Source organism: Scomber japonicus, chromosome 2 (assembly GCF_027409825.1).
Source record: "Scomber japonicus isolate fScoJap1 chromosome 2, fScoJap1.pri, whole genome shotgun sequence".
NCBI lineage: Eukaryota > Metazoa > Chordata > Actinopteri > Scombriformes > Scombridae > Scomber > Scomber japonicus.
In genome coordinates, this window is record NC_070579.1 from 26536350 (window position 1) to 26549448 (window position 13099).

The following is a 13099-nucleotide window of genomic DNA, read 5'->3' on the forward strand; positions in this document are numbered from 1 at the left end:
AATCAAGCAGAGTTATGCAAATCTTCAAACGTTATGTTATTAGTATAAAAAAAAATCCCTCTTTGGGTTTGTATCTTTTAACTGCTGCTCAGCCAGGAAACATTGCCTGCAAAAAATGCTTTGATATATGCGTTGTAAGTTTTAGTTGAATGCTGCTTAACACTGTGACAAGTGATCCTGCTGATATATTCAGATTAGACAGAAAGGCCTCTCTGTAGTGAAATCTTCTCTAGCGGAGGATGATCAGAAAAAAAAAAGACAGAATTCGAGCACTTTCAATAAAAACACTTTAATAGAGAAACAAATAAAAAAAAAAAATAAACCTTTGAAACACAGTCTAAATCCTTTATTATAACCACCACCAATTGAAATGAAGAAGAGTAAAACAGATCTATTCATTATTTTTGTACCCACGAGGGAGAAACCAATGGGACTGGAGGGGAAGAGGGGAGGGGGGGGGGGGCCCTGGGTGAACAGGTGTGCCATTGATTCACTGCAGCGAGGGAAGAACAGAGGAGAACGAACAGATAACAGGAAGAGATGTGGCGTTTATAGAAGGCTGAACACAGTGCTTTCTACTGGCTGGGCAAAAGGTTGCTCCCTTCACATGTGCCACACACACACAAGTTGGGTTTGTTTTCTTCAAAAAAAAAGGAGGCAACAGTATTTTCAAGATGATGTCAAATTCATGTGGCAATATATGGTGCAAATCCAACTTCATTACAAGTCAAGATCCTTAATTTCATAGCAAGGTTCCTGTCAAAACTGATTTTTTTTTTTCCTTTTTTTTTTTTAAACAAAAAAAAAAACTCCTGACGGGACAAAAAATGAGGCCGGAAACACAACGGAGTAATAAAGAAAAACTTTAAATAAAATCCCTTTAAAGTGTCTTTGGCTCAATCTCTTCTGCTTAAAAAAAATAAATAAAAGTGTAGCTGAAGAAGCAGTGAAATATTAGTATTGCACGACTTCAGAGATTAGCCAACGACTTTTTTTTGTTTGTTTTTGTTTCCCCAAAACGAACACGTACAAAGCTTCTGTAAATACGACACACACCAGGGAGCAACCCTCAGCTTTCGCCCTGCTAATTAAACCGCAGAAACAAAAATAAAAAGAACTTACATGACCATTACATATTTGATTGACGTGTTAGTAAAATATTATAATAGTTTTGCTGATAATGTCACAAGTTATCGTACACATCAAATAATATACCAAAATCTTTGACTCTGTAGGTTGAACAAAAGCTTCTTTTTTTCATCCACAAATCAATACAAACTGATAAAAACAGGGATTAAAAACCAGCTGGTCATATCAACATGCATTAAAAGAAAAAAAAAAACAAAAAACTTCACATTTGAAAAAAAAAAAAAAAAAAATCCATGTTGATTGTTTTATAGCTGTGAAGTGGTGAGAAAACAGGACAAATCCAGCGACATATACTTAAAAATATGTATTGTACAGTGAAATAAGTTGTCTTACACAGCTGCAACATAAATTCTCCTCTTTGTCAAATCAGCCAGACACCATCTTAAAAAAAATATTTAAAAAGTTACGAGAGGTTGCAACTACCAACTGGGTTGTTGTTGTCCATTTCTAGAATTATTAGGTTTTTTTTTTTTGTGAATTTGCATAATTAAAAAGGGCATACCTCTTCTTTGAACAGCTTCTACAAAATTGAGGCGCTCCCAAAGTTCTTGTTTGTAAATACCTAGAAAATGCATATTTACAAGTATGTGTTGTTCTCCGCTAAGTCAAAAAATCTGGACCTCTGAATTACAACTTCAAAAAACGTGAAATAAAACCATAGCTGCGTGAGGCTCTCTGCTGACTGTTCAGAACACATCAAAGGAAGTGACCGACTTTCATATGAAAGTCATGATACAGTGGGATGAGTTTTTTGTTTCCAACTGTTTTACCAATTTGCAGGTGGGGGCAGTGGAGTTTTAACAATTAATGAATTACATACAACATGACTTAACACTGGATGACTGTTTCCAGTATTGCTTTAATCATAAAAAGGAAAGACTTGGCAGATATAAGTTTATCAGCATCTTTTTATATTTTACCTACATGGGACTTAAATGACCAGAGCTTCAGTATTTGAGCAGTAAAATTCATGTGCATGTAGCTGTGTGGCCTCCTTGGGTGTCAATTGATAACAAGAAACTCACTGACTGGAACGCAATCATGACGATTCCCTAGTAACATTACAAGATGTTTTGTAGGACATAAGAGGGGAAAAATGATGTGGGTGGAGCAGATGAAAGGCATGGTCAGAGCTTTTTTTTTTTTTTCAATTAAATCAAAAAGAACAAGATCCATCTACTGCTGTAACATTAATATACCAATCAGAGTGAAAAAAAATAGATAATTGAATTCTCAAAATGACCAGGAACAACTTCCATGACATTACCAATTCATTCTTATGATGCACAGTCTAAAAACTGACACACTATCAGTCTTACGTCTTTGAACAGCTTATGGTTACTTTTTTATAGTTTTTTTATTTTTCTTTAAATCTCAAGCAGTGTGTTGCTTTCAAAGCCCTGGACTTGGAAATTGTGATTAAGAATTGGGAAATGCTTTAACTTTATAGGAAATGATCCATGTTTTTGGTGGAACTGATAGCAAACGTCAGCTCACGAAAGAGATAAGTGGTTATTATTAGTTAGAAAGTTCATATTACACAAAGATTGTCTTACAGAGAAAATGGCAAAAGGATCTTTGGGCAATACGGTTTACACTACCAAAAGGCATTTAGAAACTGTTAAAATCTCTGACTGCAAAACATCTGTGAGAACTGTATGTTAAAAGGATAAACAGTGCTAGTATTGACTGTTTGCTACAGCAACATAAATGAAGGCCATTTCATATAAAACAAAAAGCATTTCACACCTTCAATATTTTTTTTTTTTTTTACTTGTTTTCAAATTTCAGGGTCTACAGTTTCATATATGCCTCAGATGTAACCAAAAAGGCTCACATTTAGTGTGTTTCAAAAACGTTTGACTGGCAGTGTTGATCACACCCTCAGTTTCAACTTACCTATCATGCCACACCACTCTCTCGTCACTTTCACAAACCCTCAGAGTACTGCAACCTTTTCAAAGAAAAATAAAACTCCATGTCTGTTAGAAACAAACAACACAAGTAAAATCCCCAGAAGTTATTGAAACAATCTCCCTGGTGAAGATTTTGTTGACAACCCATTTGTCACGAGTTGAAAAAGTAACGGTCACTATGCAATGACTTTCTCAACGAAGGAAAACAAACAAAATAAAAAGGAATAAAAATGAGCATCGGCCACAAGCGAAGCAGTTCGGGATAATCTTATCACAGAAAGCAATGTCTGGTTATCTCTGATCCTTAAAGCAAACAAAACGATGACTTGACATGGTTGTTGCTATTTTGACATTTTCACACTATATCTATTGTTGCTGATGAGACATTGGTGAAAAGTAAAACATATGCAATCAATATTTGTATTGTTATTTTTCCGTAAATAAAATCACATTTACTACTAAAAATCACTGAAGGCGATTCCCAGGTAAGAATGTCTAAGAATTAATGATCAGAAGCCAACGAAGGGAAAAGCAATCATAATGCAAATGCTAGCATGATACAGGAATTTAAGGACATGTCTGTGGCATACAATTCAGTCATTTATTTTCTTTATATGTACAGATTAGAGGAAAATTTATCTACTTCTATACACTGTTCCATGTAGTTTCTTTGTCAGTTGACCACTTAGCTTTTGTCCGTTACCACAACTACAGTAGTATGAAAATCAAGACATAACGTCCACTCAAAACAGAGGAATACAAAATGAAAAAAAAAAAAAAAAAAAAAACGGAAAAAAAAACTTCCAACATACTTATTTAGTAACCAACTTCAATAAGGAAAAAATATGCAGGTAGCTAAGTGGTCAACCAACCTTGCCTTTTTTTTTTTTTAATTTTTCTTTTTTATAACTTTTTTTTAGCATTACGTACATATACAAGTGTAGATAATATAAGTATATATTCATATATACATAATGAGTATGTATATATACCAGTAATGCATTCATTATATATACTTATTTTCTTCACAGATATGTGAAACAGGAGAAAAGATGACTGTTACAAATAAAAAGTTAAAATTAAACAAATGCAGAAAACAAACCTACTGATAGAAACAATTTGTAAATGCACTTTGCACTATTTTTTAAAATTTTTTTAGACAGTTTTCCTTTTTTTTTTTTTTTTTTTTTTTTTTTAAGTTTTTTGTTTTGTTTTGTATTTTATCACTTATTCATTATGTGGAAGAGGTGACACTCATTTGAAGTAGGAATAGTACCCATTGCTACCAATTGAACTTCCTATACTCAGCTCCTGTAGGAGGGAGAGCGGGTCGCTGTTCTTTTTGACCTGCTCAGGGCGAACAGCTCGGGGCTTGGGTGGAGCACGGAGGGCGCTGGCGTAGGACATGGTGGGTGGTTTGCTTAAATTTGGAGCACCCTGGTTGGGCTCTGTGGGAGCCTGCGGCGGCGGTGGCTGCTGCTGCTGCTGCTGCTTGTTATTGGGCATGAGGGGAGGAAACTGTCCAAGGTGCTGAAGGGAGTTAAGGGAGTGCGGGTGTGGCTGCTGTGCTGCTGTGGCCTCGGCTTTCACCTGCTCCTCTGTCTGACGAAGGGCCTTAGAAGCTGCCGGATCCCGGGAGAAGACAGATCAATGAGAGAGAGGTGAAGACAGGAGAGGTAAATTAGACTTTTACAGAATATTTAGTATTTTAGTATCAAAGTCTAAATTTAAAAAAAAATCTACTTAAAAGTACAAAAAGCCCAACAACAGTGTTTTCGGCGATACCTACCTAGAAGGTCCCGGTGCTGTGCAAGTGTGCCGGCTCCGTTACATGGAATGTTCTGGAACGGACCGGGACCCCCGCCATTACTGGGCCAGAGGTCGTGTGGGGGATAACTGTAGGGGGTGTGTGGGTGCTGATGATGCTGTATATGCGGATGGGGGTGGTCCTGGGGGTCTGATGTACACGGCTGGGGCTGATGGGACAGGGTATTGTGGGTGTTGGCTGGAGATGATTCATCTGGGTAGCTAGACGAGATGCGGCGCTGATAAAGAGGCCGACCTGGACCTCTGGGTTCATACTGTACAGACAGCAGGGATGAATAAGGGAGAGAGAAAGTGAGAACGAGACAGGAAGACGATACATGATCTTAAAATAAAAGGCCACAAGTTTGTTATAAAATAACTTCTTTACTGCCATCGACAGAAAGTTTCAGCCCAGCAATCAACTATTCATAAAAAAAAAAATTCAGCAAGTGCACTAAGTCACTAATGGAATCTATCTTCTCCTTCCGACAGTTTTTCAGCTACAAATCTGAATATTTATTTTTCATTTCAAAACACATTCGGGTGATTTAATCCCCTAATTATCCTTATTTGCCTGTTGGCAAAGATTATTTTGATATTATCAACTCTGAAATCTCTTCTGCATCCAACCTGATTATTTGACTAGACTAATCACATTATAATGCTTACAACTAATGCGATATAGAGGAAATTTAAAATATTTACAGTATTTAAGAGGGGTTTTTAACTGAAGCCTAATTTTTATACTTCACTGCATTTTAAAGCAAGTATTTGATTATGAACATAAGTGTTGTGAAATAAAACACAATTAAAACTGTCAAGTTTTGCATTAAATTCTACATGTGACTCAACCATATGTTGAATAAGCAGGGCTTGGGTCAGAGCTGATTTCATGTCAATAAGACAAAGCACTATTCAGGATGTTGTGTGTGTTCCTTAATGCATACAACAATTACTGATTAATACAAATCTAGTTAATATAAGACTCTTTTCAAAGTAGTTGTAGCTTGTACTGGCACGTGCACCCATTAGCTCCTCTAATTTGTCCATTTTATTTTCATAGAGATTTTAGTTTACTTGTTAATAATAATAATTCAAATAAATGAGTGACAGTTACCTCATCTACACTGTGAAGGGTTGTGGCTGCTGATGTTCTGGGGGACAGTGAGTGGTAAGAATCCTGGTCTGGACCTTGACTTTGTTGTTGATGTTGATGTTGATGTTGTTGTTGTTGTTGTTGCTGCTGCTGCTGCTGCTGTTGCTGCTGCTGCTGCTGTTGTTGCTGCTGCTGCTGCTGGTGCTGATGGTGAAGTTGCATCAAGTGGACTTGCTCCTGCCTGCTGGGATGAGCCATGATCGGCAGTCCATAGGGAAGGCCATGGCCCTGGTTTCCTAACAGATGGTTTTGCTGTGGTGGGCTCACTGACGAAGCTCCACCGTGGGACCACTGGGCCTCTTGCAGAAGGTATTTGACCTGGGAGGGAGGGGGGCTGGCAGGGTGGGCTGGTGGCTGATGTGGGTAGCTACCAGCATTGTATAGGGGGTTCCCCGGGTGATGCTGCTGCTGCAGAGCTGGGTTGTTGAGAAGGTTGTCGTTAAGGATATCGCGACCAGTTTCATGGGAGTATGGTCCTGATGGAAAAGGGCCAGCATGATTTGAGGATGAAGGGTCACCTGAGGAACGGGACTGGGACTGGCGGTACTGGAGGAGACGAGATTGGGGAGGGGGTTGCATCTCAGCTGCTTCTCTGGGTTCAGGCTGCTCCTGTGGGGGCATCTCTCTCAAGAGGCCCGGGTATCTGGGAATTGAAAATGTAATTCATTACACTTCAACTTCGTATCAAGTCATTGTGCATCAGCAAGGAAATTAAAATAAATTTCAGAAAGATAATAACTTTTGTGCTAGTCCGATTTCAAGTAGTTATCTTGACCTTTTTAAAACACAAATTTCAAAATGTAAAACTGTTTTAAGTATCAGTTTCCTCTTTATACTTTCAAATAGCTGAAAGGACTAGAACTTTATTTCTTACATTCTTAGCATCTTAGCAGGAATACAGTAATAAATTGAAGCTATAACATTATTTTTTTTAAATACAAGCTGATATTTAGTCTCACCTGGTGAATGGTGGCCCAGTGGGAACAGAAGGAACACCTTCATCTTCCATATTGGCACTAAGGCCCCAACTAGCTGCCCGCAGCAGCTGATGGGGGAAACGAGCCATGCCGGGCTGAGCAAGGTGGGCGATCTGTTGGGGCAGAGGGAAGGCGACACTGCCCGGAAGGAACGGACCTGCTGCCTCTCCCCATTGGCCGAGCCTTGCTGCCTGCTGCTGCTGGTTCAGGGCCTCTAAAGCCAAGGGACCCTGGAGGTCTGAAAGGGAAACCATGGGGAAAGCTGTTGTCTTTATGAGGCTAATGTACTGTATACAGAGGAGTTAACAATCTCTTTAAAATGATTTACTATGAATAATTAACATTACATAATTGGGGCAAGATTAGGTACCACAGTAAATAAATGGATGGATTTTATTAAATGCCTTAGCAGCACTTTCTCTTCTTGGACTGAACAAATTTAAGTTTGCTTCGAGGAAGCCAGCCAATATGGGTTGGAGGTGGAATTGGAGTCTGGATTGGAGGTAAACAGCATGTAAAAAAGTGGGTTCCGTGAGCAGAGACTTGGCAAAGGCACAAGAAAATGATGCAGGGCCAAGCAGAAAGTGAGGAACTGAGCATCATGCAGACAGGCTGGGTCCAAGAATGATAGAAGGTCTCCTGGTAAGATCAAACCACAAACCTAACCCTAACCCATTTAGACAGTCTGATGTCCTGTTGAGCCAATCAAACTTCCATATCTGGAGAGAGAGAGCTACTCTTGAATTTAAGTTGCTGCTCAGGAGAACTCTGAAAAGGTGTCTGATACTACCAGCACAGTCCACTGTTCTCATTAGAGCAAAAACAATAAACCAAGTATCAAGTCTCTTTAACACCTAGGATGCATTTTAACCCTCACCTCTGCTATTTTAGTATTTTGTCTCAGAGAATCTGAAATGACAATAGTTAAATCATGTGTATTTATTGGTTGTTCAAAGTGTTTTTTCCCAAATATTCTCTGTGCAGCCAATAAGGAGCTGTATGACAAATGGATGGAGATGTACAAACACATGTAGATACAGAAGAGATGTTCACATGCACATGACCAAATCCAGTAGTTTAATTCAACTCTCAGCCAACTAGCAACCATTTGCATATTTAAATTATTCTGAAGAACATCACTCCTATTCTGAGATAATTAAAAAAGGGAAATAAAACCTAAAAAGGCAAATTAATTAAGCAGCATTGCTTTTTCCATTATTACCTTTTAAGTTAATTTAATGGGTTATATTATCGCTTTTTAATCTAATCAACTCACATCCTAATTAGAGAAAAGAAATTTCCACTTATGGAAGAAAACATTGCCTGAGCAATGCACTAAACAGCATTATTTATTCCCTTAGACCAAATACCAAGTGACTGTAGAGGCAATCATGAAAGTGATAATGTGGCTGAACCTCCTATTAAGAGCGAGAGAAGGCAGCTACTGATTAGACTCTAAGAAAACACAACCTTACAAACTAGTTCAGATCAATTCTTCTGAAAGAATTACAGTTACCCTTGCTTACCCGCCCCTGCTGCTGTAGAGGTATAAATACATTCAGTGCACACTACTACTACTACAGTCTGCAGTTAACCAGTTTGCTGAGTTAGCAGCTGAGCTAGCGGCAGAAGGCTCTCAGACATAGCGTCCATGTTTCTGATAGAGGTGGGGACTTTGACAGGTGACACTTGGTAGGAGGCGGAGTTTCAGCGAACTCGGGGGGCATGCCCACAGCGTTTGGGAGCTGATTTTTACACAACTTTGAAGCCTAATTTCATATATCTGGTGATTTTTTTAATCATTCAAATTTGGCAGGGTGGTTAACAACATACTTTTCTGTGGTATGTCAAACTCAGAACTCATATTTATTCTTACTTTACACAAACTTTAATATATAATTAAGTGAAAAGGTAAAAGGCAGTGATGCTCAAGTCTATAAAAAGCTGCATTATCTTTTACTGTAGCTTCCTTTCCATAACCCATTTGATGCTGAAATTATTAGCTGTTTAAGTGATTGGTTAATGACATAATTGATCATAAATGATTTAAGCAGTTTAACAAATAAAAACATATTCAGCATTCTAGTGCTAAGGATGTTTGTTTGATTATTGTACTCCACTCACCCAAACTATCACCCAGGCTTCCATCCTGTCCATCCTCCCCAAAGCTGTTGACCCTGTTGTGCTGTGATAGACCTGGGTGGTGTCCCCCTGGGTGGCCCATTGGGGTCCTACTCATCTCCTCAACTCCTCCAGACTCCGGTCCATCCAAGGTGGGAGACTGGACAGCCCTATGAGGGGCCATGGGGCCACTGAAGAAGGAAGCGTTGTGGCTACCACCAGTGTAGGCAGGGCTGAGCTGTTGCTGTTGACTCTGCTGGGCCATCCCTGGGTGTTGAGGCTGGTTGACCCGATAAGGAAGCCTAGAGACTGGATACTGTGGGGGGAAGGGTCTCCCACTGGCAGGATGTGGAGGAAAAGCTGGGTTGGGTGGTGCCAGGTGGTAGTTGAGGGGTCTTTGGGCAGCTGAGGGGTCTTTTCGATGGAGCAATGCATTGGGAAATCCAACTAGCCCGTCTGTCTGTGAGTCCAGACTTCGACTTTGGCCAGTGTCTAAATCTCCCTGGAACCAAAAGAACACACTATGAGCAAGGACACTGAGATATGACAGTTCAGTTATCATAATTTAAACAGCAAATTTTTAACATATGTTTTCCAGTTTTGGTAATGCATGTTGAATTAAACCAATAAAATTCAAAAGCTTGCCTGTTTATCCTTCATGTCTGTGGACTTCCTCTCTGGTGTCTGAAGACGGCTCTGCTCTGACTTTGGACATCCCTCTAATTTACCTATGAAAAAGTCAAATTCAACAACACACTTATCATATACTTAGCTATTCTATATAGTATAGTCTCTTTCTATCATTTATGACTATGGGTGGATAATGTGAATTAAAATGAAAGCGTACCATTTCTGATGGGGTCTGTCTGTAGCTCCTTGTCAGGGCTGGGCTGCCCTATTCCTAGAGGAGAGGGGTGGGCTACCCCACTGTAAGGGATGGGCGAGCCTCGATTCTGGGCCTGCAACAGGTTAAAGTTGTAGGCCATGGCTGCCTGATGGCTCATGATGCGAGGATCCACAGCAAAGCGATTCTGGTAACCTGGCCAAGGCAACTAGAGGGAAACAAAACATAGTTGATTGTTGAATCAATGATTGATGACAGAGGACAAGGAGAAAAATGCATACTGTGGATTATGGATAATGGTGACATTTTAAAAGCAGATAAAGTCTTTGCATTTAAAATCACTACATGGCACTTACTTTCTGAGTTGTTGTTTCTGCTGTTTTACTTTACAATTAGTATGATTTATTAAATAAGCTATATTACTTGAATGGTTAATAATATCCACTTTACTGTGGGTTCACGATTAGTTCATGACTGGAAGGGATCTAATGGGTCACTCGTCATACATATTACTGAAATTATTTGTAGTAGGTATTATGGACCATAACTAGAATAGAAAAAAGACATGAAAATACATACTGTAGTATTTCAGTTTACTAAAGTGCTTGCATGGTGGAAGGTACTGAATTGTTTCAATAATAGTTCATGCTAATACAGTAGTATTTAAAGAGTAGCTGACCATTCTATGTCCATCTTAGTATTAAAAAAAGCTCTGCTTTCTACTTCATGAGAAATTGTCTGAAACCGTCTCCAAGAAACACAGATGTCTATAGTCCATGGATTTTGTCAACATCTTTCAATACTTGGCAACATTGAATCTTACTTAGAAAATGACATCAATCTAGCTTTATGCAACCAACTATAAATCAGAAACTTCTTACTGCTACTGTTAATTAACCTAGCAACTTTGCAGGGGGCGGGGGGCTGTGAACTTGCATTGTAAAATAGATGTGATTTTTGACAAAATATGCACATATTTTACACATATTCTCAGAGGTGCAATCTTACACTTTGATTTTAAAAAAAAAGTTTGAAAGATCATTTGCAGAAGCTGAAATGATGTTATTTAGTTTGGAGTTTTTTCCTCATTAGTATCCAGGCATACAGATTTACCTGTCAATAGCAAAGTATAAAAACTTACAGGCAGGGGCATGGACATGACCATATTTCCACCATATACAGCTGGAACGTAGAGGATGCTGGCGCCTGTATGAGGATCTATCCTCTGAACAGGACTGGGTGACTTGCCCATGCCAGCTGGTGTGCCACCCAAGGGTGGTGTGAATGCCCGAATCGGGTTTCCCATCAGAACGTTTGTGTTGGGTTGGCCTGCAATTAGAGAAGGTGTAAAAGTGTTAAAAGTTAAGGTTAAGAGTTCTTAACCTTTATGTGATGACACATTAATAGCAGGCAGGACACAAGCACAGAGGATATCTAATTATTGACAGGGAAAAGGTAAGATAACACAGTCTGAACAGTCAGAATACATAAAAGAAAAAGGCACCATAGCTGATAACCAACCTATATTCATCTTATCATGGTGGGCAGAACAAAGTGATTTGCACAGAATTTATTCAATTTTTTGAGTTTAGGTTAATGGCTGACAATCTGCAGTTGTAACTAGCTGATTGTCTTCTCAAGTAAACATCGTGTTAACAATTCCTTGCTGTGTTGTTCAAGGCTGCATCGCTCTGCTGGCTTCAATAGCCTCAGGCCTTCATGCATCCATCTGGGCTGCTGCATTAGACTGGCTCATATCAAGCTGTCGAAATGTTTGTTTGTGTGTGTGTGTGTGTGTGTGTGTGTGTGGTGTGTAGAGAGACAGAGTAAAGTGAAACACTAGAGAGGCTTGTACTGTTGCTCTGTTAGAAAACTTGACCATGATATAAAAAATGTAGTCATAATAAGGACAGAAATGTTATGTGAATGGAATTTATTTTTAGGCATGTTTGTATGTGTAAACATTGTCGACCCTGTTCTGGTAAATATGCTTGCACGTAGTTAGTGCACACATATAAACACATGTAAGCACCTACTCATAAACACGGGATGAAAATAGATACTTAAAAGCAAGAGAAAAGACTGGATGTCACACATGAATTTGAAAAACAAAACAAACTCACTCATGCCTTTTATCACTTACGGACAGATGACAGACAAAATTACAATAACAATACCACACAGGTCAAAATGGACAGTAGGCGACACTCACCATATCCTTCAGGTGGAACATGCTCTGTGTGGTTTGCGTGTTTCCCCTGTAAGATAAAAGAATAGAAAGTTATGAAGCAAAAAAGGGAGTCCATAAAGGTGAAATGTAGAACAAAAGAGAAAATAATTGAGAGGTAGGGTGTGGATGAGTGTCTTTGAGGGTTGGAGTGTGGGGCAAATACATAGGTCTAACAACTGTAAAAGAAATACAAGGACTGGACATACAGCAGTCACATCATTGTCCTGCCTGTCCCACATCTGTCACAACAGCTACATGAGCAACTCCACATCACTGATAAGGAGAGGCAGGAATTAAGCTGGCCAGCAGAGCAAGCTGTATGGATCTATAATATTAATGTGCAATGCAGGCATCTTCTGCTCATGCAGAATCAGCTACAGTAAAGCTCAACATTTGTAGCAGACAAGTTGATCACTACAAGGTCATAGATTGGATGACATTTATCAAAATCAACAGCACTAATGAGACAGAATCATACTTTCCTAGCTGCTTTATTTCCAATGACTTACACCAAGCCAACATGTCTGCCAAAAAAAACCAATCAATTCTTTCCACTACTGAATAACAGTGTAACTCGCTCGCTACTCTCCTTCCATCACAGAGAATCTCTTTTCTCTGGGGGCTTCACAATATAGCTCTTTATTATTGTATGTATACACAGAAAGTTTGAACACACCTAAGTACAACTCAAGCACTATTAATAATCATTCAAGGGCACACATACACACACATGTAAGCACCTACACAAACTCTGGGCTCATATGAGATCTCCCTATACCTGAGCTGAGGTGGACCCTACCTGCTAAACTATTTATTATTAAAAGCAAGCATACACAATAATCTACTTTGTGCTCTTTCAGTGACTGGATTTGTAACATGCAGTCTCCTCCAGATGACAGT

At 39.1% G+C, this 13099-nt stretch overlaps 1 protein-coding gene across 1 annotated transcript in view; it reads right to left on the reverse strand.

The window, feature by feature from the left end:
* Positions 1 to 273: 273 nt before the first annotated feature.
* Positions 274 to 13099, reverse strand: part of helz (helicase with zinc finger) — a 56720-nt gene continuing 43894 nt past the window's right edge. Inside the window, exons 25-33 of the mRNA XM_053338838.1 lie at positions 12182 to 12227; positions 11111 to 11298; positions 9973 to 10177; positions 9771 to 9853; positions 9129 to 9627; positions 6987 to 7242; positions 5989 to 6670; positions 4855 to 5146; positions 274 to 4687 (exon numbers count right to left, since the gene is read on the reverse strand). Of these exons, the coding sequence (XP_053194813.1) occupies positions 4320 to 4687; positions 4855 to 5146; positions 5989 to 6670; positions 6987 to 7242; positions 9129 to 9627; positions 9771 to 9853; positions 9973 to 10177; positions 11111 to 11298; positions 12182 to 12227 (2619 nt within the window). The 3' untranslated portion in view covers positions 274 to 4319. The remainder of the gene's footprint in view (positions 4688 to 4854; positions 5147 to 5988; positions 6671 to 6986; positions 7243 to 9128; positions 9628 to 9770; positions 9854 to 9972; positions 10178 to 11110; positions 11299 to 12181; positions 12228 to 13099) is intronic.